We start from the raw sequence: 25,279 nt of genomic DNA on the forward strand, positions 1-25,279 counted from the left end.
CTGATCTTATTTCAAGGCCAGGTTGTTGGGGAGCTGAGATCAGCTCAGGAGGAGCCAGAAAGCAAGGAGACAGGAAGTGAGCTGACAAGGTCATTCCTACATATTGTTCTGGGGACAAATGTCCTGTCTTTTCTAATTGCAAGTTCCCCTTTCTCATCCCATTGCTGGAGTCCACTGCGACCTGGATTTATTATTAGTCAAATCCCATTACGGCAACCTGTTCAGATTCTTGGTGGCATTTAATATTGCTTGAGACAGGCAGACTGCTGAGCACAACTCTGAGTGTGGCTTTGTTAAAATGACTTTCCTGAGGGCCACAGTTCTCATTTCCACAGTATAGCTTGTAAGTGGGGGGCGGGGGGTGGCAGTTATTTGAGACGTTGGAGATGAGCAAATTTTCATTTTCTGAATCCAGTATCTCAGTGGTAATGTAAAAAGAACAAGGAGAAACCCAGAGCACTTTAGCATCTATAGCAGCCTGCAGTGAGGAGCTCACATAAAGCTGGAACCAGTAATCGACTAGGCTGTCAGTTTCCATATTCGACTTCCTGAGCAATCTCCTGTGTTTGTTTTCAGGGCTATGAGATACACATGTATGATAGTGCCATGAATATCACAGCTTACCTTGGGAATACTACTGACAATTTCTTTAAAATTTCCAACCTGAAGATGGGTCACAATTACACATTCACTGTCCAAGCAAGATGCCTTTTTGGCAGTCAGATCTGTGGGGAGCCTGCCATCCTGCTGTACGATGAGCTGGGTTCTGGTGAGTTGCGATTGCTGCCCGTTTCTGCCTGCAGTTCTGGGGAAATAGCAAGAATGTTGTATGATTTCATGACCACGTGTCTTTCTAAAACACCTTGAAGATATTCTCAGCTTAAAAGAAAATCATTTATATATCAGTTTAATCAGGTAGTGATGTATTTAACAAATACTTCCTGAGCTGGACATGGTACAAGAAGCTGAGATTACAGGGGGGACTGGATTCTGAACAGAAAGTGCAAGAAAGGCAAGGCTTTGTTTAAAAAGAGAAATACTAGGTTCACAAGAGTTTCGTTTGTTTTTTGTGGGACTTCTCAGAGCCTCCACCATGCTAATATACTCTGTGGGTCCCCAAGCCAGTAGATCATCTCTTTGTCATGGATTTTACATGTAAAATCATGTAACAGTGCGCACCCCCGCCCCGCCCCGGCTTCATCTTAGTTCTCAGCATAAGCTTAGGCCTGGAATTTGCCCTGGGATCTCTGTCTGATGTCTTATGCTGGGCCATGCTAGTGGTGGGAAAGAAGACCCTTCCGTTCATACAGAAAGTCTGCTTACATTAGAGTAGCTTGGCCAGGATTTCAACAAATGTTTTGCCACTGGTCTTTTTTAGTTCCATTTACTCTCAGCCAAGAACTAACCAGTGCTCAAGCCAAAATCTTGTGTTAGAGTTGTTAAATGTTCCGTCTCATAGTGTTTCTCAGGGTGAGATCTCGTGCAATATTTATCCTTGGCACCCCCCACTAAGAGAGGGAAACACTGCCTGCCACTTCCCTTGGGAGAATCACAACATATTAGAGGTTCTGAGAAGGTCCTACAAAACCCAGCAAAACTCTTGTTGACCTAGTATTTCCTCGATAGAGCCCCATTTTTAGGCAAAACTAATTGGCAACCTGTGAAATATGCTTTGGGAAAAATTCCTTTGCAGACCCCTCCTGGCCACCTTTATGGAACCAAGGTTGTCAGGCAGAGGGCTCTTGACTGACATCTTGCCCCTTCATGTTCACCTTCCCCTTGGAAGTGGGGTGGGGGAGGGAGGGCACTCGTTCCTGGAGCCTCCATTGTGCCGACTTCCTCTTCACTGCTCCGGCCCAGCACACCCCCTTCATTAACCACAGCACAGTTGGAATAGGTTGGAACATATTAAATAAGATGTTGCTAGAGTTTTTTTCTGTCACGGAAATAATGAAAGAAATTTAAATACAGACATGAATATTGAATTGTTAGATTAGGCTTGCAAGAAATGGTTGTTCTCTGGCCCATCTTGATGAATACCCTGTGAGGGTGAATGCCTGGGTGGCGACAGAGCTTTCTACATGAAGCAGAGACCTGGCCTGTGCCACTTCTCCCGATACCAGGGAGCAACCCCAAGCCTGTTGAGGCTCCTCATGGAGACCTAGCCTGAGGGAAGTCCACTCTGTTTCCTTTGCCAAACGCTGATTCCTAGGTTTCATTTTCAAGTTCAGACATTCCCTGGGATTTTTAACATGAAAAGTCTACTGCTTTCAAGGGGACTGGCCCCTACCCCAGCAGGGTAGAAGGTGGGGCATGGCTTTGCCCTAGAGCCCTGGTGGTACAAATCTATTAGTGACTCATCACAGAGCCAGTTTGTTTAAGTCAATAGGAAGGGGCCATCTGTGTTAGGTTATAAATGGCAAAACGGCTTTGCAAAGAGCTTTAAAAAATGTTAAATGTATATGGAAAGTTGTTTTTCTCCCCCACTCTCTTTTTTACTTAAGTGAAAAACCTCGTAAAACTTCATGAGCTGTTAAGTCTGTATTGTGGGATAGGAATCTCGTTTGTATCACTTAATGGAGCTTCAGGTAATTGCAGTTCAGAGTGACTTTGGTGCCAAGTAGGGGGAAATAATTGCAATCTCGTTAATTAGTGGTCTGATTTCACATCCTCTTATGTAAGGCAAGCAAGTGGTCTTAAGTAATAATGCTAATGAAATCAATGTTGATACCCCAACAAAGGTCTCCCTTCCAAGAGATTATCTAAATAACCAACAAGGCAGTGATTAGGAGTCTAATGTAATTACCGTATTTGCATGCACAAGGCCCTTGGTCTATCAGCCCATAGCAAGTAGTCAGGAGGCAATCAGGCATCACGCACATGCAGAAATGTCTCATACCAGACAGGCAGTTTGTGCAGCTGTGGCGATCGCCCAGCTTTTTTTGGTGGGTGGGGCCTTGAGGAGTCATCTGGTCTGTTCTCCTGCCCTCAGGTGGGCTTATTGGTGGGAACTTTGCCTTGGCAGGTGCAGATGCTTCCGCCATGCAGGCTGCCAGATCTACGGATGTTGCTGCTGTGGTGGTGCCCATCTTATTCCTGATACTGCTGAGCCTGGGGGTGGGGTTTGCCATCCTGTACACGAAGCACCGGAGGCTGCAGAGCAGCTTCACCGCCTTCGCCAACAGCCACTACAGCTCCAGGCTGGGGTCCGCAATCTTCTCCTCTGGGGATGACCTGGGTAAGTGGGGCAGGGAAAGTCGGGTCTTCCTCCCAGGGCTGGCCCGCACACAGCCAATGACTTGAAGAGGAAACACCCACCCTCAGCTCCTCTTTTGACACTAGAGGAGCTCTTCATCAGCCAGTGATTTGATTCCGTGGCTTTTGGTTAAACCATTCAGAGCCCTTACTTTTTACCTTTTAAGTTAATTAAAATGTTGTATTCTCTTTGATTGTGTAGTTCTGGCCTGAAACAGGGAGCGTGCCTCAAACAGGAAGGATAGATAGGCCCCAGGCGTTGAGACTCCCAAAGTATCAGAAAATCCTCAAGAGATCTGACCCTGTCTCATCCTTCACTGACCTGGAGGTCTGACGTCTCTGAAGATCCTATCTCGAGATAAAAAATAATGCTTTCCCGATCAGCTTCTATCAAAGGAGGCCCTTTCCATCTTGCTGTTTCTCTTTCTGGTTGCTGGTGTAACCTCACCAGCCATTCTTTTAGGTACCTTAACACAGTGGTCCCCAACAGTTTTTGTACCAGGGACCAGTTTTGTGGAAGAGAATTTTTTTCACTGGACCAGCGGTGGAGTGGGGAGGGTTGGGGCATGATTTCAGGATGAGACTGTTCCACCTCAGATCAACAGGCATTAGATTCTCATAAGGAGCGCTCAGCCTGGATCCCTTGCATGCTCAGTTCACAATAGGGTTTGTGCTCCTGTGAGACTCGAATGCCGCCCTGATCTGACAGGAGGCAAGGTGAGGCTCAGGCTGTAATGCTCACTGGCTCGCTGCTTGCCCCCTGCTCTGTGGCCCCGTTCCTAACAGGCCAGGTACTGGTACCGGTGGTCCTTGACCCGGGCATTGGGGACCCCTCTCTTAACACATAGCAAGGGAAAAAGTAAGAAATTTCCCGTTTTGAAATCTTTGCACCATGAAAACCCTAAATGCTAACAGAGATAGTAAGATAGTAATATAATAAAGTGGGTGTGTTACAAGGCTTCCCCAAACTTAGACTAATGACTGTGAATGTACAAGTTTATTTTTTTCTGTAAACTAGTTATAATTGTTTATCTATGTGTATAAAGACATTTGTATATTCCCCTTCACTGGTCGTATATTAGCTCTGTTCCCTTTCCTTGTCAGTTTCCTCTCTTGCTTAACAAGCCGGCACCTGGACTGCTTTGCGTAAAATGGGGTGGCTTCTTTGCTTCTGCTGTTGGAGGCAAAAGGAGTCGACCTGTCACGGTGCCCTGCGATAATCCCTGAGTGTCGGTCGACACTTGGTTGCACAGGATTATACCAGGGGTCACAAGGGGATAGGCATTAGTCTGGGAAGCTGTCCTCAAAATGCTTAAACCCCTCTAAGATCCTTTTTCCCGAGCAGTTTGGGTTCAGAAGAGAAAGCAGACACTGCAGTTCACTGTGCTAGTGTAGGGTATGGATAACTCAAACTGGGGAACCCAAACCACCCACTTAGCTTTTGAGTAGGTAATAAGATTCTTCTCCTGAGAAACTTCGTTTTCCTAATTTGGCTAAGTTCAAATGACCATTAAAATCAGTGTGAGGATCCGTCGATGGGTAGAAGGTGGCCAGGAGGGACCGTGGGAAGCTGGGCTGGGTTTCAGAACTGATTATGGTGTCTGCCTGGCTGTGGCGTTGACCTTCTCAGCTAGCGGGTTGTGGTAGGGTTGAGGGGTGGGTAAAGTGGTGGGATGTGGGGTCAGGTTAAAGTGTGTTGGAACTCATCAAGGCCTGACTGTTTTGTCTCTAGGGGAAGATGATGAAGATGCTCCTATGATAACTGGATTTTCAGATGACGTCCCCATGGTGATAGCCTGAAAGAGCTTTCCTCACTAGAAACCAAATGGTGTAAATATTTTATTTGATAAAGATAGTTGATGGTTTATTTTAAAAGATGCACTTTGAGTTGCAATATGTTATTTTTATATGGGCCAAAAACAGAAAAACAAAAAAACAAAAAAAAAAAGGAAAGAAAGGAATGAATAAACGTTGTAGTAGTCAACTGTGAACTTCAAACCAGGTTGATCTGAGTAACCAAATTGCTTTGATTTGACATTAATGTAGTCTTACAGGGCTGTGCTTGCTGGGCATGCTTTTAAGTCTGTGAGATAATTTTGGTTCAGTAAATTGGCCAATCTTTTTATTTTTCTAAGACACAGAAATGTATTTAATAAAAACCTCGAGAGAGTGATGGGTGGAACCCCTTCTCCTTGAAAGTGTGCGCAGATATTCCATTTTGTTTGGATATAGTTTACAGGAAAGTGTGTGGGTGTGTTATGCGGGAAGGTTTCTTTATGTTATTTTGTTAATTTATTGGGACTCTGTGTAAGGCCAGGCTTTAGTGGTCATTAGATACCACATGTGTTATGAGCCCCTTACCCATAGGGTTGGAGGTGGGAACAGAAGCATTTTTTGTTGCCATTCTGGAAGTAATCCATTTTGATTCACTTGTGTGTCACATAATGGTCTTTGGCAGGAGAGAGCACTGAGTCATTGCCGGAGTTCAGTTAAACAGAGCTGCAGCTTGGGAAGCCCTGCAAGCCCACAGCTTCCTCTCTTATATTAATTGATGGAATTTTACTGTATGTGCCTCTGTACAAGATGTAGCTTTGAGAGCTACAAAATGATAACACTGCTTTATTACACACTGGTTTCATTGTCATTGCAAAAACTTACCCTTGTTGTAGGAGAGAGTTCTAGATCTGTGCCATGATCCATACACTGGCCAATAGAGTACATAATTTTTCCATTTTCCATTTTTTGTTTTTACTTACTACTGAAGGATCTCAAATGTAAAATTATGTATTTGGGTTGAGATGGCCACTTATTGTCCTTAAAAATCCATACTGATGTATGCAGTCATTTTGAATTGGGTCAGTGCCTTCTCGCTCTCTTTTTTTTTTTTTTTCTTTTCTTCCATCTCCCTCACCCATGCCCCCACCCAATCTAAAGAGACAGTGCTGTACACTCTCATAGAAATAGAGAAGATCTAAAACGTTGAGACTCCTCAATCCAGTTAACAACAGCAGGAGCACTAGAGTGTGTTCGTTTATTCTCTCTGTAAAACAAGCTGTGCTTTTTTTTTCTTATGCCTTTAAAATGCCACCCCTGTATTCAAACCATGGCCACTTGATAATTATGTAGAAGCCATCATGGGCTGATGCCAACCCTTTAGGCTTAGCCTTGTAGGTACCAATGTCTAGCATCGTTGTGACTTGTACTGTATGATTCTCACTGAAGAATTTCCTTTCAGCTAAGAAGCAGTGAGGTCTGGGAATAGTCCAAAGTCATGTCTCTGAATATATGTCCTTGATATGCAAGCTTTGTAAAACCCCATCCCCGCTTAGGTGCGATGCATCACCTTCTCACAAGTGTTTAGTTTCTTTTAACCAAAAGTATCATTCTTGGGTGATAATATAGTTTTATTCTACTTAGGGATTGTTTAGAAAACAAAGAGCCAATTAAATTTTTTAGTTTTTAAAATTTTTATTTATAAATATACTGAGATGAGTATTTTAAGCTGTTGACCTTTAATTTGCCATACGGGTAGGGCTGTATTTCATTTTAACAACTGGTGGTAATGATAAGCCGCCTTCTAGTGTATTTTCTCTTCTTTCCTGTCACTCTCCTTTTTTAAGTTTTTTTTTTTAAAGACTGGAATTTTTTTGCCTTTATCATGTCTTACTATAGAGATTTGTTCAAAACTCTGAGCCCTACCACCTCCCCTTTAATAAGCTCTTTAAGTAGTTGAATCATTAACAACCTGGTGGGAGGTAAGTCATTTAATTGAACCATTAGGAAGTGTATTTTCTTTTCTTTTTCTGCCAACTTTTTGGTGGCATTTGTAAAAGCTGATGTAAAAGGCTCTGCGATGTTATTTTCAGTTGTTCCATAGGCAAGCCTTTTTACAGAGCATATGTCTCCAGTTGGCAGCTTGAGATATTTTCGAGCATCCAGTTCTAGCTACCAGTGCCTCCCAATGCTTAGTGCACAGTACTGTAGACTGGCCATCACCCCTCTCCTTGGAAAATGCCACTGTGCTGTTTGAGAAAAAGCAGCTTTTTAGGGCTAGAGTATTTTATATAAACAGAAGAGCTAAGTTCCTGAAGACTAAGCTAGATAGATGCAGCTATATGTAAATTGTATATTTTTATGAACCTTTGAAGCACACACTCCTGTTTCCCTCTGCGTAGCTTTGTGGGGATTTCATGTATATATGCTGTCTGAAAGAATCCAGAGGTTGGAGTGCCAATAGGAAATGAAAAAAATGCCTCGTATTACGGGCAGCCTTTGAAGGCAACCAGATAACTGTCTTCATTGTGACCAGTTGGAGTCCCTGCTTCCTTGTGAAGAAGGGGCTTTTGTACCTTGTTGGAGATGCCACCTCAGAAGTTCACACCGTGCAGGAAAGAGGTTTTATTCTCTCGCGGTGTACATTAGAATGTCAGATGCCTGCATCCATGTGGACCACGATGGGCCTCTAAAATTTGGTGGGCAGGGGGTTTGCTTATGAGTTTTCTCTGGAAGCCGATTTTACTCCTGGGTGTATTGAATGCCCCTTGAGCTTTATGAGATATGAGTCCACATGGATAAAATGTCAGAGAGTGAAGTTCTACAGAGGATATTCCAGGAAAAGGCCATGTCTGTGCAGTCCTAGTTCCAGACAGGTGAGAAGCTCCAGGAGCGACTGGCTACCTTGACAAGCTGGGTACATAGTTATTATTCCGGGTAACTGGCTGAAACTTTGACTTTTGAACAAGTAATTCCTGGGGTTCTGTCTTTGGTAGCATCACCAGGGATATTTGGGTAGGACGGACAGGGGACACACAGCTGCCTGTTCTCTCTGCCCATCATGTTTGGCTATACTCAGCAAAAATTTAGGGAATGTAACCCTTCTCAAAACTGGCCATTTTCAGGGGAGGCTTGGGAGAGCAGTAGTACGGTGAGCCCCTTACAGATGAGCACCCACTCCTCCTTGGCGAATCCTGCCTTCAGATGCTTACCCAGTGGTCCCTGCATCTAGTAAGATTATATTTCCAGTACACTTCCTTAGGGCAGAAACACCATCCTGTCAGGTTTGGTCAGTTCCTTCTCCATGAAGGGAGTCATGGTGAATTCCTGAAAATTTTCTTCCTTCTGCAGACAGTTGGAGGGGTCCCTTAGAGAAGGTATCCAGAGACATAACCAAACTGAATATCACCCCATATTGATTTTCGGAATTGACTCTCAAACTCTGTGCAGAATCTTGTGTTGGGATTGTATCTTGACATTCCTGTCATGTTATTTTTCTTAACTGGAGTGTGTGCTGCCTTTCAGGTACAATTTTTGTGTAATAAAAGCCAGTGCATTAAGTTTATATAGACTACCTTCTATGCAAGACTGAGATATGGAATAGATAGCAAGAGATATGTGCTGTTGGGTACATGGACAGTAAGTGTGTTTTCAGATGGAGTACCAGCACCGAAAATGGGTTGAGGGAGGATGGGTTGTATATATGTTTCTGCCCACTAATTTTGAGCAGCCATATTATGAATTAAATCATCACAGCCAAGTAATAACCCAAGAATGTTATTAGTTTCATGTGTCATAGCTCAAATGGAATAAGCATGAATGCTGGAGTGGAACATTATCCTCAAATATTCTATGTCACTTCTCATTTAAAGACTTGTTATGAACTATTAGAAACTTTAGGCAAAATCAAAAGTATTTGTGGCAAAATAAAGGCCTATTCTACTCTTATTTAAAGTGAAACACTGTATACTTGTTTCTCTCCAAAGTGAAATTAGGTATTTATCATTTCAATTGCCTCGATAAGTTTCCAAGTCACTGAAATCTGCTGAAGGTTTTACTATATTGTTGCACAATTTTAAGATAATTTTTGTCTCAATGTCAACTTTTTTCACTGAATAAAAATTTAACTGGGTCAAGAAAACACCTATTTGAAAATCCACCGTCTCTGCGTGTCTTGAGTTGTTCTTTAGAGTGCAATAAAGATGGCTAATGCAGTCTCCAAACCCCATTTGACTGGTCTGTTTTAAAGCGATGTTTATTTCATAGATGAGAGAACACTAAGCCCTGGAATAATTTTGTTATTAACAAGCTGGTCTCAGATGGTGGATCCTTGAAGAACACGATGCCTTTGTGTTGGCTGAGGAGGGGGGAGATGTGGTGGCTGTTTTGAAGTAAACAGAATTATTCCGTAGGGTCAATGACTAAAGTAGCTCCCTTAAATCTGTAGCTACATTTGCTACAGTTTGCTAAGAAGGCAATTTTCAAATCTAAGAGAAGGAACGCAGCAGTATAGATGAGCTGTGTGTCTAAGAGCACTTCCACGGGTCTCCATAGACAGTCCTGTGAGGAGGGCTGCCTGTACCTCTTATGAGCAGCTGAATGGCCAGTGGACCTGTAAGTGAGGATTGGAGGCTGTGGAACTGGGTGGGGGAGGGAGGCAGGTTTTTAAGAATTTAACAGGTCTTCTGGTATGCTGCTTTTGTTTAGACAATGAGCCACAGCCAAACCCTGAAGTATTAGCATCCGGTTTTGTGAATGAAGTAAAGGAGGCATAGAAAAGTGAAGTAATTTAGGAGAAACCAGAGCATAAAAGGCAAAACCAGCCTTCCATCACTGGTGTTTCTGATTCCAGATCCTTTTCTGAATCACGGTGCCGCAGCGCCTCACGTCACCATTCAGTGTCACAAAGAACGCGTTAGTCCAACATATTGCACCAAGCGAAATCCCAAGGGGAGACCTACCACCTGGGTGAGTCTCCTTGGTCATGGCCTCACCCTTAGGTTTTCAGGCTTAGATAATTTTTGTCAATACATGGTAGTGAATTCATCTCTCATGGCCAAACACACCTTAACCAAACTCAGGATGCTGATATTGCAACGTCATAATGTCCATTTGTTAATTCACCCTGGGAAAGTGTCCTGTCCCTTACAGTGTCCACATGACCAGTGCATTCTCTCCCTGTAGGGAGATCTATCCCAGGAGCCAGTCACCACCAGAAGCTTGCTTGGAGAGCAGGGGCAAATAATTTTAAAAGTAGGAGGAATCTGGGTTAGCACAGTGGTTGCCCAATAAATAATGAATGGACAAAAGCTTGACACTCTGCAACGGGAACCATCTACTCCATATAAACTTAGTATTTGAAACCGTCAGATTGCAACACCCTGTATCCATTTCTATTTAAAAAGATCTTGCCGATGGGATCTAATACTTCAAGTCCATGCACTGTGGTTCCCCTGGACAGGGCTTGGGCACTGCCCACATCAGTCACTGTGACTCATCTCTACATGTCCTGTTGTTAAGTAAGCTCCCCCACTCATGAAAACATTCTATAGCAAAATGAATGCATTTGAACTGAGTTTGAATCGAATCTTCCTGGCTGAGAGCCACATTCTGAGTACATCCGTCAGCTGTGATTATTGGGTTCCCCAGCCCACAGCAAATTGAACATGGGTTGAGGCTGCTAAAGGCAGCTACTCCGAGTACAATAGAAGAGAAGCCACGAGTTAGAGTTAGACTGCTGGAAAACCTATGTGAGAGATAAAGGAACTCCAGCAAATATACTTATTGGGAATATTTAGCATAAAACCAGAGTCCTACACAGTAAGTAGCCCATCCAATTAGAATAATTATCATTCCCTTCCATTGAACCCCTATTCTTTGCTAGTGACTATGCTAAACTCTCTCTCTCTATATATATGTGTGTGTGTGTATATATATATATATAAAACAATATATTTTATAGGAAAGTTTATATATCTTGTTATATATAAAAACATCTTTTTTCTTTTAAAGATTAATACCTAAATCACAGAAGCACTTTTAGAATTAAAATATTAAATCTATTTATATAATATATGTATATATAAAAAACATCTTTTTTCTTTTAAAGTTTATATATCTTGTTATGTATATAAAAGCAACATCTTTTTTCTTTTAAAGATTAATACCTAAATCACAGAAGCACTTTTAGAATTAAAATAGGTGTATATATACATATATTTATATATTATATATGTTTATATCATATATATAACATGATATATGATATATAATTTATATATGTTTATATTATATATGATATATACTATATTAATATATAATATATATAATATATAAATTATATTTTATATATAATATATAATTTATAGATAATATAATATATGCATATATGCATATATAACTATATGTGTATATGTTTATCCCTTTATCACTTTGTTCTGTATAAGTGACGGCATCTGTGACAGTTCTGCTGTGACAATGACTAAGTCCATGTGTGGGAGTGTGCCAGACCTCTGTCACTTCTCTTAGGTCTTAGTTCCAACCACAAAGACAAATCTGAATTCAGATAGAAGCTGAGCAGGATCTTCTTCCCCCTTTGTACCTAGGAGCAGTTTTAATACAGGCTTACTCGGAAGACCAGTGGAACCAGGGGTTGTTGCTGCACCACCAGCTGTGTGTCTCCTTCTCTTATCATTAATACATATATTTATACATTATATATAAATATATTTATATATATTATATAAATATATATAAAATATATAAATATATTTAATATGTTAATTCTAAAAGTGCTTCTCTAATTTAGGTATTAATCTTTCCTTTAAAAGAAACAAGATGTTGTTTTAAAAGAAGAGTAACTTCTCCAAGGTCTCACATGTATTAAAGTGGAAGGGTCAAAATAATCTAGATTTATCGCATCCTTAAACTCCTGCTCTTAGTTGTCATGCTGTTTAGCCCTGTCAGTATAACATTAAGTGATCTGCAATAGTGATATTTAAAGGATTCCCACTAGAAAGATTAAAAACAATGTTTGGAGACATAAAGAAGTATACTTAGATTTCTTTGCACAACCATTTATGTGGAACACAGTATTACCTATGGATGGTAGATCAATGAAGCCTTTTTTATTGGAAAACGTTTTTGCAAAGAGTTAAATAATTAGGAACATGGAGGATTCTTTTGCTTTGCAGCAACCCAGTTACATTTTATCAAAATTCTCTGCATCTTTGGTTAGGTAGGAACTAACCAAAATTTTATTCACCTTTACTTACTTCTGCAGTGAGGTACATCATCACATGTTCTATTAGGGTGATAATTGGGCTAGCATGAGACCATCAAAAATCCCAGCAAAAGGAGGTGGCTCCCATTCTTTTCATCCAGCCCGAACTGGCTTTGATGCTTGTGGCCCATTAATTTTAAGAGATCATGTGGAGGGTAATTTGAGCCCGCAACAATTTACAGAACAATGATGTTATGCTTTTTAAAATGCTAATGTTACAATTGTAATGTGGCAACCCTATTTAATGCCAAAATGACAATTGGTAATGTTTGGGAATATTTGTATGAAAACAATGACATTTCATACTTAAAACTCAGCATCAGCAAACTTTGAGGAAGAAAAAAGACGAGGATTTAAATGTAAATCAGCCTTTTATGAAATTTGCCCTTTGGTTACATGCCAATCTGTAAAGCCTTCAGGATCTATCAAAGAGGTTTCATAATTAAAACTTGTTTTTCAGCCTCTCTCTAGCAGAGGCAGAACTTATTAGTTACCCAGGGATTGATCAAGCCCTAGATGGTGCTGAACTACTGTCTGGTGTGTGTATTTGCAGCTATGTTTGATGGAATTCTTCACAGACAGCAGATGACCAACAAAAGAACAACCTGTTGGTTTCATAAATACACCTTATTTTGGACCCCAAACTGCTTGACTGCTCCTAAGAATTAGCACATTTTCAAAGGAGAAGTTTTGTTCTTATTGAGGTGATTCAAGAGAATGCATTTAAGACTAATGACTAGGTTCCGAAAAGGTGGTCCAAAAATATCTTGAGCAAGGGCAGCACTGTAGCAATAAGTAATAGTATTTTGTAATAAGTAGTAAGTAATCGCTGCTTGCCAGACACTGTTCTGAGGGCTTCTTATATGTTAACTCATTTAATCTTCACAACAGCCCTTTAAGGAAGGTATTATTATTCTCATAAAGAAATGGAAGCACGGAAAGGTTAAGAAATTTCTCCAAGGTCACAACAGCTTCTAAGTGTCAGAGCTGAGATATGAAGCCAGGTAACCTGGCTCCAGAGTGCTTTCAGTTACTTCACTGCACAATCCTCCAAACAACCCTTTTGAGAGCACAGTTTTGGATGTATACATTAGGAATTTATTTTAACCAGCCAGTTTACCTTTTTAAATACAGTAATGTTCTGTTAGGGGGTGGATTATAGAAGGAATTTGTATCCATTGTAGACATTTTTGGAAACTGAAAGCAGCCAGAAGGAAGATTTCCAGGTAATCCCAGAGATGATGGCTGTTAACATTTGGTATGTGTCACTTTATCGCTTTGTTCTGTATGAGTGACGGCATCTGTGACAGTTCTGCTGTGACAATGACTAAGTCCATGTGTGGGAGTGTGCCAGACCTCTGTCACTTCTCTTAGGCCTTAGTTCCAACTACAAAGACAAATCTGAATTCAGATAGAAGCCGAGCAGGATCTTCTTCCCCCTTTGTACCTAGGAGCAGTTTTAATACAGGCTTACTCGGAAGACCAGTGGAACCGAGGGTTGTTGCTGCACCACCAGCTGTGTGTCTCCTTCTCTTATCATTACGGTCAAGTGCTTTGAGTCATCTTCCACTAAGGGAGTTCCCAGGAGGATTCATTCCAGTCACCTCGTTACCTCTGGCTCACCAGGTTTTTACTGTTCAGTGTTTTGCTGCTCACAAGATTGGGAGAACAGCTATCAATACATCCCATCAGTGAAAGTAGAGAACAGAAGTAGACATGAAACAGCACAACATAGGCACGTAAACAGACGATGGGTCGCAAACATATTTGTCACATTAAGCGTGTTTAGGACAAAAGGAACCTGACTTGCCAACAAGGAGGTGTCGACTCTGGGGAGAAGTAGTGGATGGTCTACAGTCTGCTAAAGGCTCAGTGGTGGGACTGGTTTGCAGGTTTCTGTGATGGGGAGGGAGGAAGAGAAAGAGATGAAAGGAGCTTTGGAGGTATTTAGCGTTGGATGGTGAATACTTTCTTCATTTCAACTCAGAATGGGAATGTGTTACATGGCAAGATGGTTTTCCTTCGTATTAAATTGCAGCACACCAATATTATAGAGATTATTATGCCAGAGCTAGAGGATGTAAAATTTGGATTCTATGTGAATAGATGCTGAGCCTTCTGCTGGGATCTTATATGTCTGCAGTCTCCAGGATACAGTATCAAATTCAAGTAGGGGAAAGAGAGAGTCCTGAGGATTTAGTAGTTTCTGGAGAAATTAAAGAGTAAAGTGAGGTCTCAAGGTCTACTTGGCAAGATTCAAAGCTCCCTGGTCAATTAGGGCACTGCATGCATAGATCCAATACCAACATTTACTCAGGAAATACTTATTGACTACTTCCTCTGTATCCAGTCCTATCTTTGTCCTGGAAATATAATGTGGAATAAGACAGGCATGATTCCTGCTCTCCAGAGCAACAAATAATGAAACCTCAGGGTCGAGAGGCCATTTTGGGTCTTATGTAGGTAGTATAAATGATTTGATAAAAGAGGAAATGGAAGATAAAGATGTCAAATGACTTGCATAAGAGCTTGGCTCATCAGTGAGCTAATCAGTTTTAATCCAAAAGCTCTGAAGTGAAGCCTGTGCTGTACACCCTGTGACTCTGTACTGGGATGGGGGAGTAGGCTCCAGTTTGATTTCCAGCCTAAGTCAGGCTGCAACTCAACTTCTCAGAGAAACCTTCTTCTCTGGTGCGGAAGAGTTGTGTTGTTGTCTGTTTATCCAGATTTTATTAATAATGTGGTACCTTATTCCCCTTGGCCATTGTTTTTTATATGTAGACTCTTTCTCAACTGGAAAAGGGGATGAATGGAAGAATCCCAGTACCCAAATACTCTCCTGTAACCTGACACTATTCTGTTATTTTATATTAGGGAAATAAAAGCTGATTGTAATAACAGCAAAATGTACAAAAGTAGGCAAGCTTTTTGTTTATAAAACACACATAGAAAATACATTTTTGAATAACCCGTCTTTTAAGGTTTTTCCAGAATTTCTCAGCTCCCTTTCTAAAGGGAGCACAGGTAATATGTCCATCTTAACCATTTCACCCTAAACTCTGTAATTCATACTAAAAATGAGTTTCTAAACCATAAATTAACAAGTTGATCTTCCTCCTTGCTCTGAACACCATAGGTGGGATTCCTTCTCCTTGACTCTTTTAGACAGCCCTCGAATCAATGGTGCAAGCAGTTGCATCCTACACCCATATGGCCTGTTGGTACGAACATAGCATCATCCCCTGCACAGTAGAGCAGGGGATGGAGTCCTTCCCTGAATGCTTTTGCTTGTCAACTGCTACAGCAGGGGTACCAGCAGGATGGAAAGTGAAGAATGCATCCTTGAGTCCTTCACTGAAAGGGCAGCTCTCTTCTGCTCAAGTTGGGCTGTGTGAAGGAATGGCATGTATACACAGGGCCTGAGGTGTGATCTGGTTTCTTACTAAAATAAATCACACTGGCTGGGTGCGGTGGCTCACGCCTGTAATCCTAGCACTTTGGGAGGCCAAGCAAGGCAAGTGAATTGCTTGAGGTCAGGAGTTCAAGAGCAGCCTGGCCAATATGGCAAAACCCTGTCTGTACTAAAAATACAAAAATTAGCTGAGCGTGGTGGCTTGTGCCTGTGGCCCCAGCTACTTGGGGGCCGAGGTGGGAAGATCGCTTGAGCCCAGTAGGTGGAGTGATACCCTGCCTCAAAATAAATAAATAAATCACACTCATTGCAGAGATTTGTGGCCACTGGAACCCTCTGATGGAAAATCTATTTTACCTTCTTACCTGGTAAAATTTCCCCTAACTTCTATTTTGGATGGCAAAACTAAGTTCTCTAAAATGAAAGACCAGTGTCTATCACTGACACTATACTGCTCTGAATTTACAGTTATTTTGGAAATGTTTGTTGGATGGATGGATGGATGAGTGCATAATGATCCCTCCCATTTATGGAGGACCAATGATGTGCCAGGCATTGCCATACCACTAAACTTGAAAACTCTTTTGGAATAAATATAATCATCCGGTTTTACATAGAAGATAAATCCAGTTTTGAGCCCAGATCTATCTGGTCCTTCCTGGGGTTAACCCCACTGTGCTAGTTAGCAGATGGTCTGTTTTATGGAACCGACATTTACTTGAGTGTTTCCTGTATTCAGAGGTTCTGGTCGGGGGGTAGATTGAAAGAAGACAAAGAAATTTTGTCTTACAAGAGGCAGCAAGCCATGACAGGAAGAGTGAGCCCAGAGATTTATGTGATTTTTCCCTATCTCCTTGCATTAGTGTGGAACCATTAGGAAATATATATATGGAATTGGCTCACATAATTAAGAAGGCTGAGAAGTCCTACATCTACTGTTTGCAGGCTGAAGACCCAGGAAAGGTAGTTGTGTAATTGAGTCCAAAAGGTGAGAACCATAGGAGCTAATGGTGTAAATCCTAATCTAAGGACTGGAGACAATGAGATGAGATGCTCCAGCTCAAGCAGGCAGGTAGGGAGCACAAAAGAGTAAACCCCTCCTTCTTCCACGTTTGTTCTATTCAGACCCCTGATGGACTGGATGATGCCCACTCTCACTGGGGAAGGGATCTATTTTAGTGAGTCCACCAATCAAGTGATAACCTCATCTGGAAATACCCTCATAGACACACCCTGAAATAATGTTTAATCTGGGCACTTTATGGGCAGTTAAATTGATATATAAAATTAACCATCACACTCCTCATTGAAAATGAGATACACACACACACACACACACAGATTAGTCTGTTCTATACAGCTACATGATCTTTAAATTTCTTACTGCTGCAAAATTTGGTGATAGATTGAACAGGTTAGAATGAATGGACACATTTTCAAGACGTAGCAAATTTTCGGAATAAGTGCCAGACTGAAGTAGTCCTTTGGAGGCTTACTCTTTCAAGATTTTTAGTTTCTTTGCGCTGGGTACGTAGTTCCTCCTTTAGCTCTGAGAAGTTTGATTGACGGAAGCCTTCCTCTCTCAACTCGTCAAAGTCATTCTCCGTCCAGCCTTGATCCGTTGCTGGTGATGAGCTGCGTTTCTTTGGAGGGGGAGATGCGCTCTGATTTTTTGAACTTCCAGCTTTTCTGCCCTGCTTTTTCCCCATCTTTGTGGTTTTATCTGCCTTTGGACTTTGATGCTGGTGACGTACTGATGGGGTTTTGGTGTGGGTGTCCTTTCTGCGTGTTAGTTTTCCTTCTAACAGTCAGGACCCTCAGCTGTAGGTCTGTTGGAGATTGCTTGAGGTCCACTCCAGACCCTGTTTGCCCGGGTATCAGCAGCAGAGGCTGCAGAAGATAGAATATTGCTGAACAGCGAGTGCTGCTGTCTGATTCTTGCTCTGGAAGCTTTGTCCCAGGGGTGTACCCTGCCATGTGAGGTGTGAGGTGTCAGTCTGCACCTAGTGGGGGATGTCTCCCAGTTAGGCTACTCAGGGGTCAGGGCCCCACTTGAGCAGGCAGTCTGTCTGTTCTCAGATCTCAATCTCCATGCTGGGAGATCCATTGCTCTCTTCAAAGCTGTCAGACAGGGTCATTAACATCTGCAGAGGTTTCTGCTGCTTTTTGTTAACTATGCCCTGTCCCCAGAGGTGGAGTCTACAGAGACAGGCAGGCCTCCTTGAGCTGCGGTGGGCTCCACCCAGTTCGAGCTTCCCGGAGGCTTTCTTTACCTACTTAAGCCTCAGCAATGGCGGGCCCCCCCTCCCCCAGCCTCGCTGCTGCCTTGCAGTTAGATCACAGACTGCTGTGCTAGCAATGAGGGAGGCTCCGTGGGCGTGGGACACTCCAGGCCAGGTGTGGGATATAATCTCCTGGTGTGCCCTCTGCTAAGACCCTTGGAAAAGCTCAGTATTAGGGTGGGAGTTACCCGGTTTTCCAGGTGTTGTGTGTTTCAGTTTCCCTTGGCTAGGAAAAGGGATTCCCTTCCCCCTTGTGCTTCCCAGGTGAGGCGATGCCTCGCCCTGCTTCACCTCAGTTGAAAATGCAGAAATCACCCGTCTTCTGTGTTGCTCGTGCTGGGAGCTGGAGGTTGGAGCTGTTCCTATTCGGCCATCTTGCTGCTGACCTCTGGGGGCTTACTCTTAAAGGACATTCCAAGGTCACGTGAAGTTGCTCTTCTCACAAAGACACATGGACCAGAAGTGGCTCTGACAGGGGGAGACAGCACAAAAGGTGACCTCTCCGCTTCGGGAGCACAAGTCACCGCATCTGTGGAGAAGGTGAGCTTGATGGGAGAATACAAAAGTGAAGGTCATCGGGGTGAGCAAACTGTTGTGGAATAAAGCCTGCCAGCCTTGGATTATCCGTCAGCCCTGGATCCCCAGCAGTTAGGGGTAGAGTGAGGGTGAAGAAGTAGAAAACACAGAACCTTTTAAATTGGAGCTCCTCGTTTGTTTATTTCCATAGAGCCTAGAACAATCCTTGACACTCAGTGAATCTGTTGAATGGCTGAGGAGATGAATTAACCTATTCACGTCTCTTTTATTTTCCTTTTCTTTTCCAGACAGGGGTCTTACTTTGTCACTCAGGCTGGAGTACAGTGATGCAGTCATGGCTCACTTGCAGCCTTGACCTTCCAGCCTCAAACGATCCTCCCCCCTAAGCCTCCCAGGTAGCTGGGACCACAGGCTGTGCCACCATGCCTGGCTAATTTGTTTTTAAATTATTCTTGGAGACAGAGTCTGTGCCCCAGTGCTTCTCCTGCCTCAGCCTCCCAACGTGCTGGGATTATAGATGTGAGCTACTGCACCAGGCCTTAATTAACCTGTTCTTGAAGAGTGAATCAGTTAGTATGTGGCTCAGCTGCATATAACCTAAACCCCATTTAACAGTGGCTTCGAAAGACTGGGGTTGTATGTTTGTTTGTTTTCATGTAAAAGAAATCTTGGGCTGGTATAGAAGCTTTGGCCATCAAAGATCCAGGATTTTCCCATCTTTCAGTGCCACCATCCTTAGGGTGGCTTTCTCTCTTTAGATCCCCTCCTTGTCTGCAGCCTGCGTGGCGCTCCCATCCCAGCCACCATGTCTAAGTTTCAGGCATCAAGAAGGAGGAAGAGGTGAGGTGGGTAAGAGTACCTCACTGCTGTGTCGGCTCCCTTTAAAGAGTTTTCCCAGAATCTCCACCTAACAACTTCTGATTGTGCGGCTTTGGCCACCCCTTCCTGCAAGGAGTCTGGGAAGCACATGCATTTGTCCTGGCTCATTGCCACTTCCAGCGCTGGAAGGAGGAAGGGGAGAATCAATATTGAGCAGGCAACTAGTGATCTTTGCCTACAGCCTGTGGCAGATAATAGTAAAACCAATGAAAAGTTAGAAAACATAAACCAAAAACAAAAAACAGGCCAGATTCTACGGAGGGCCAGGTTAGCTAGGTCTAGCCCGAAGTGGGGTGCGGTGGGGGGGAGTATAAGCTGAGGCATCAGCCTGCCTCAGTGCTTCGTGGCTTTGCGACCACTGAGACAATTTCCCTGATCACCTCGGTACCTCAGTGCCTTAGTTCTCTCGTCCATAAAATGGAATAATGTGGAAGCGCACCTCACAGGGTTGTTGGAAGGTTTGAAAGATGTAGATATCCAAGTGCTTTTTTTTCTTTTTTTGAGATGGAGTCTTGCTCTGTTGCCCAGGCTGGAGTGCAGTGGCATGATCTCGCCTCACTGCAACCTCCGCCTCCTGGGTTCAAGCAATTCTCCTGCCTCAGCCTCCCAAGTAGCTGGGATTATAGGCACCCGCCACCACATCCAGCTAATTTTTTGTATTTTTAGTGCAGACGGGGTTTCATCATGTTGGCCAGGCTGGTCTCAAACTCCTGACCTCAGGACTTGCCTCCCAAAGTGCTGGGATTATAGGCGTGAGCCACTGTGCCCGGTCGTACAAGTGCTTTTAAGCTGGAAGGCGCTAGATGAATATCACTTCTGTAAGTGTTTGGAGAAAAAAGATAATGTTTGGAAAATGATCACCTAGCCTAGGCCAATGTCTTGTGACCGACTTTGCTGTGCTGCACTCACCACACTGCTTGTGCCGCCCATTTCATTGTCTAGTCTTACATGGGTCCTCAGTTGTTTCATCTAGGAAAATGCCTTGCTAATAACATTGGAAGGAATCTCCTTGAGTATAGAGATCACTATTTTGCAAATCCTCAGGGGTCATACCATCCGCAGAGAACTCACCACAGCTAGCAGTGTGCCCCTGGAAGAAGGCATGAAGGCAGAGCAAGGTTCAGGACAGTTCCAACATTCCCATTCCCAGTCTGTAAAACTGAGGGTCTGGCTGAACGAACCCAGACAGGAGAGGCAGAATGAGGACAAGGGCTGGGAAGAGTGGTGAATTCTGTTTTGGAAATGTTGAGTTTGAAGGTCTAGTGGCACTTCCAGGCAGCACGACCGGTTGACAGCTATTGTTTTTTTCATTTCTGAGTGACTATGTGCCAGGCACACTCCAGGTGCTGGGAATACCACCGTGCACAAACACACAAACCTCTGCCTTCAAGGAACTTGGCCTCAAGCAGAGGGAGAAAAACAATAAACACAGGAGATTACGAAATGACATTGTATGTTTGAAGATGGTCAGTGTTACCAGTGCTGGGGGGGCGGGGGCTGGGGGAGGTACAGAGCTCCAAGGAGAGTTGTGCATGGGAAGGGCGGTTGGGGAGGACAGTTTAGACAGTTTTTTTTGGAGTGCAGAGTGAGGCTGGAGATGTTTGCCAGAGATTTATATCTGGAATCGTGGCAGTTAGAGGGAGGGTAGAGAGAAAAGTTGGGAGAAGGATGTCAGGAGGAGAAGAGCTCTCAAAGCCACACTTTCAGGACTCTTTCAATGTCCAACATTAGGAGCCCGGGACAAGCTGTGCTAGGGAGGCCAGAGAGGTAGGTGGAGATCAGGAGCACTCAGATGTCAAGGGGCACAGGGAGCTGATGAGGCAGGATCCGGCTCAAATACCACAGGGAGCTCAGGGATGATAACTGTGGAGCAGCTCGTCTGTTCCAGAAACACTTCTTTGCATTTTGCCTGCAGAATCACATGTGGTTAACCATCTGGGCTCTGGGCTCAGATGGCCTCGGCTTGATCTGGACTCAGGGGCCATGTGACTCTGGGTGTCTTAACCATTTTTGCATCGTAGTTTCCTTGGTTGTAAATAAGGGTGGTCTCGCACCTGAATCACAGTGTTGTAGTGAGGGTGAAATTAGATAGTGAGAGAACGCATATCGAAGCCAAGACTATGAGTGGTGCCTGTGAGAATGCCCCTCCTTCGTTATTCCTGCAGCCCTTGACAGATAAAGAAACCATTGGTGTCCTCAACAAGCGGGGTTTGGAACACTCTGCAGCAACAACAGACTAGCAGAGGATGAGCAGGGATCGAGAAGTGGGGGGAAGAAATGACTTTAGAGTTATCTCTACAAATGTTCAAAAAGAGAGAAAGAGGACAATAGGTTCAATGTGGGAAAAAAAGATCAAGGGAAAGATCTCATAGTCTGGGGAAGACTGGGGCATGTCTGGTGGGCAGAGGGGAAGCAGGAGTGTCTGGAGAGCAGGAGGCTGGCCCTGCAGCCTGTACCTGTGTGCTCAGTGGCTTCTGCCACCTCAGAACTCACTGCTCTGCCACCTGCACCCCCACGTGCCTCAGAACATTGTCATCTTGTTCAGACGTGTGCTTTCTCCTGAACTAGATGTGGCTGGGCCCATCACTAGCACACTTTCCAGACAGATACTTGCTGCTCCAGAATGTTTGCTGCCTCTGCTGAAAGTGCAAAAAGAACCCAGGTGATCTGAGTCTGTTTGGGCTGCTGTCACAGAATAGCACAGAATGGGTGGCTGATTCACAGAGGGAATGTATTTCTCACGGCTCTGGTGGCTGGGAAGTCTGAGATCAAGGCACCGGCAGATCTGATGACTGATAAGGGCCCACTTCCTGATTCATAGACTTCTCGCTGTATCCTCACGTGAAGAAAGCGGGAAGGGAGCTCTCTGGGGTCCCTTTGATAAAGACATGAATCTCATGCATAAGTGCTCTGCCCTCCTGACCAAATCACCTCCCAAAGGCCTCACCTCCTTATACCATCACAATGGGGATCAGGCTGCAACTTATATATTTTGGGGGGATACAAACATTCAGTCTCCAGCACAGATCATTAAAACACAAAGGGGGATTTGACTGATGGCAGGTGCTTGATTGAAAGAGAGGAATGGGGAGGACAAGACATCCCTCCATCACCACCACCACACTGTGCAGAAGGGAGGGACCATTGTTCGGTTTCTCCCAGCATCTGGCAGTGGAAGCCTATGGCCCTGGGTCAGAGCAGGCTTGGGGAAGGGATTGCTGGCCTCCAACCACTGTGTCATCTCCCAAGGGAATGGAAGGAGCTCTGCTCTCAGGAATCCCTTGCTTTCATTCCCCATTTACTCACCTCATGTCCCCAGCACCATGCTAAGCCCTGGGGATGCAGCTAGAAAGGAGGCAGGGGCTGCCCTGCAGTCCTCGAGCTGGAGGGGACCAGCATGGCCAAGCATTGGGACCAAGGCAGGTGCACAGTGCTGTGGTGACGTGAAGCGGGGAAGAAATCAGCCCAGTGTTTGGGAAAGTTGGTAATGCTTAAGGGTAGGACTGGCATTTGACTTGGGCCATGAGGAATGAGGAGTCTGCCTAGTGGGGAGTGAGGTGATGGTGGCTCTGTGAAGACTGTGGTCTGTGGTGGAGTGCTGAAATTTGGTGCTGCTGCAGGTCACAGGTTGGTTGGAGGACTGGAGTCAGGGTGAGGTGCAGGAACAAGAGTCAGAAGGACCTAAAGGACTTAACGGCAGAAAGTTTCCTTCCCCCCTTTCTCCTCACTTTGTCCCCAGTGCTTCCAAGGGAAGAAAGATCATTACGATATCTGAGAGTCCAAGGTTCCAGAATTTTGTATCTGGCTTGTGTAGTCCACCCATTTGTTTTACACCCGTGGAAAGTGAGGCACGCCTGCGTGTCGTGAGATGACAATACGCGGCAGAGCTAGAACTTTCCTTCTGGAAAACCAACAGCATCCTTCAAGTCCAGAGCAAATTGTATTGGAACAAGTGGTTGCTTCCCTCACAGTCCTCTAGAAGGGCAGCTCTGGGCTCTGAGCACTTTGAACTTGCCCTGAGCCTTCAGGTCTTACCTCCACAGGTTCTGACCTGCACTTTCCCCCATGTCTCATGGTCAGAGTGCTTATTAGGCTTTCAGAGGTGGAGATGTGGGTGGGGTAGGTCAGGTAGTGCAAAGTGAGTACAAATGTACCTTGTTTTACACCGCACATGCATTCTGCAAATTTGTATGTCAGTCTTTTTTTTTTTTTTTTCTGCAAATTCAATAGAATCTTAAAGAAATTAGGGGGAGTTGTCGTTTAATGGAGTGCAAACCTGCCTCTTTTTAATCAAGTGAAGGCTCCTTTTGTAATGCAAATAATGCCTTCGTTTTGTGAGCTGAGATTCTGCCTTGGCTTTCTTTAAATGAGACACACCTCTAAGGGGCAAAAGTGGGGCTCACATGCAGCATTTTAAATGCAGGCTAGCGTCCATCCTCTGCCTTTGTTGTAACACTTGCTTTGGTGGTCTTTGTTTATATCAGGTATTATTTTGGCCACTGGAGGGCCCTCCAGATAGAGAATGACTGGAGAATCCCAAATGCGTTGCCTTAGCCCAGACTTCAGTTCACACCCAGATTTTTGAGCATGCAGCATTTCTTGCAAATCGGATTTAGCTGGGGAGACTAGCAGTAGCATTGATGTTTCTTTTATTTAGGAATTTAAGCATAAAAGGAACCTCTATTTAAAAGAGCAGCTTTTGGATTATAGTCTATTTGGAGCTGGAAAGGAGGTGCTAATCTTGTATGTGGAGAGTGATCTTGCAGAATTCAGCACAGCTTAGGAGAGTAGAGCTTTGAACAAAGGTTATTTCTCTGTGTGAAGAGAATCACACCAAGATGTATGGAGTGAAGTGGGGCAACAGAAATTATTTTTTATAATGAGGAAAAAGAGAGTCTTACATAGGCCTGGAAAAATAAGTTGGCAGGTTGGCATCCTAGGCCTAGTAAAGCACAAAATCACCAAAGTTGATTTTCATGCCACATATTTTTTTCATCTGCAGTTTTTCTACCCTCTTGCTGGAGCCTAGTTCAGAGATTTTATTTTGCTGAATGTTGACAAAACACCCTAAAATCTGGGCTCAGAGTTGTCAATGCAGCATGAAAAATTTCAGCCCTCAATAGATTCAAACACAGATCTGTTGCAAAACCAGATAGAAATGAGGAAAACTGTCAAGAAGAGTCCAGAAAAGAAATATGGGTCAGTGACAAGGTTTCCTCAGTTTATAAAACAAAGAAAATTCATCAGAACTCTCCACATCAGTCCAGTACCAAACCAGATTAAAGTGCTGTCTCATGTTCTCATCCTCTGAGGCCTGAAACAAAAAGTGAAATTGATTGTGTTGAATTGCATGGTTTCCCTGAACTAGTAATCTTTCAGCATCAGAGCGGAGCAGGTGACTGACCAAGGGACTTGCAGATGGCCTTGGGGATTCGTTTGTGCCCTAATAATTTAAGAACGTGAGTCCTGTGGGAATGGATGTGGCCACTGGGGATATAGCCGGTGGCAAGATTTGTGAGGATCAGGATGGTTCTTACATTTTTTGCCCAGCTATAAAACGGGAAGGAGGCTTTTTTCCAACTCAGTCCTTAGTGTCAAGTTTCCAGACCCACGCAAATGGCAGCTCTTTCTATACTTATTTGGGGGTGAAATGGAAGAAGGGATGGAATGGAGAGGAGGATCCGTTCCCTTTTTGAACTTGGGAGTTTATAGGTAAGTGGACAAAAATGAACCTACGGAAGAGACTGACTTTGGTCCGGATTAGCAGTATTTGCTCTTCCGGGAACTTCAGATGTGGGCAGCAGAGAGCTGAGGGTGTGCTCGGTAGCTACAAGTAAAGGGAGGCACTGTGCTTAATGA

General features: G+C 43.7%; 1 protein-coding gene across 2 annotated transcripts in view; it reads left to right on the plus strand.

The window, feature by feature from the left end:
- The window catches only part of SORL1 (sortilin related receptor 1), a 184,896-nt gene extending 175,713 nt beyond the window's left edge, over nt 1-9,183 (plus strand). Inside the window, exons 45-47 of one of the 2 annotated variants that reach the window (XM_030917509.1) lie at nt 577-769; nt 3,026-3,238; nt 4,988-5,246. In XM_030917509.1, the coding sequence (XP_030773369.1) occupies nt 577-769; nt 3,026-3,238; nt 4,988-5,055 (474 nt within the window). In that variant the 3' untranslated portion in view covers nt 5,056-5,246. Of the gene's footprint in view, nt 1-576; nt 770-3,025; nt 3,239-4,987 lie in introns of both variants that reach the window. The other variant, XM_010356463.2, reaches the window with a different exon arrangement.
- The last annotated feature ends 16,096 nt before the right edge of the window (nt 9,184-25,279 follow it).

The sequence above is a fragment of the Rhinopithecus roxellana genome, chromosome 15 (genome assembly GCF_007565055.1).
Source record: "Rhinopithecus roxellana isolate Shanxi Qingling chromosome 15, ASM756505v1, whole genome shotgun sequence".
Lineage (NCBI taxonomy): Eukaryota > Metazoa > Chordata > Mammalia > Primates > Cercopithecidae > Rhinopithecus > Rhinopithecus roxellana.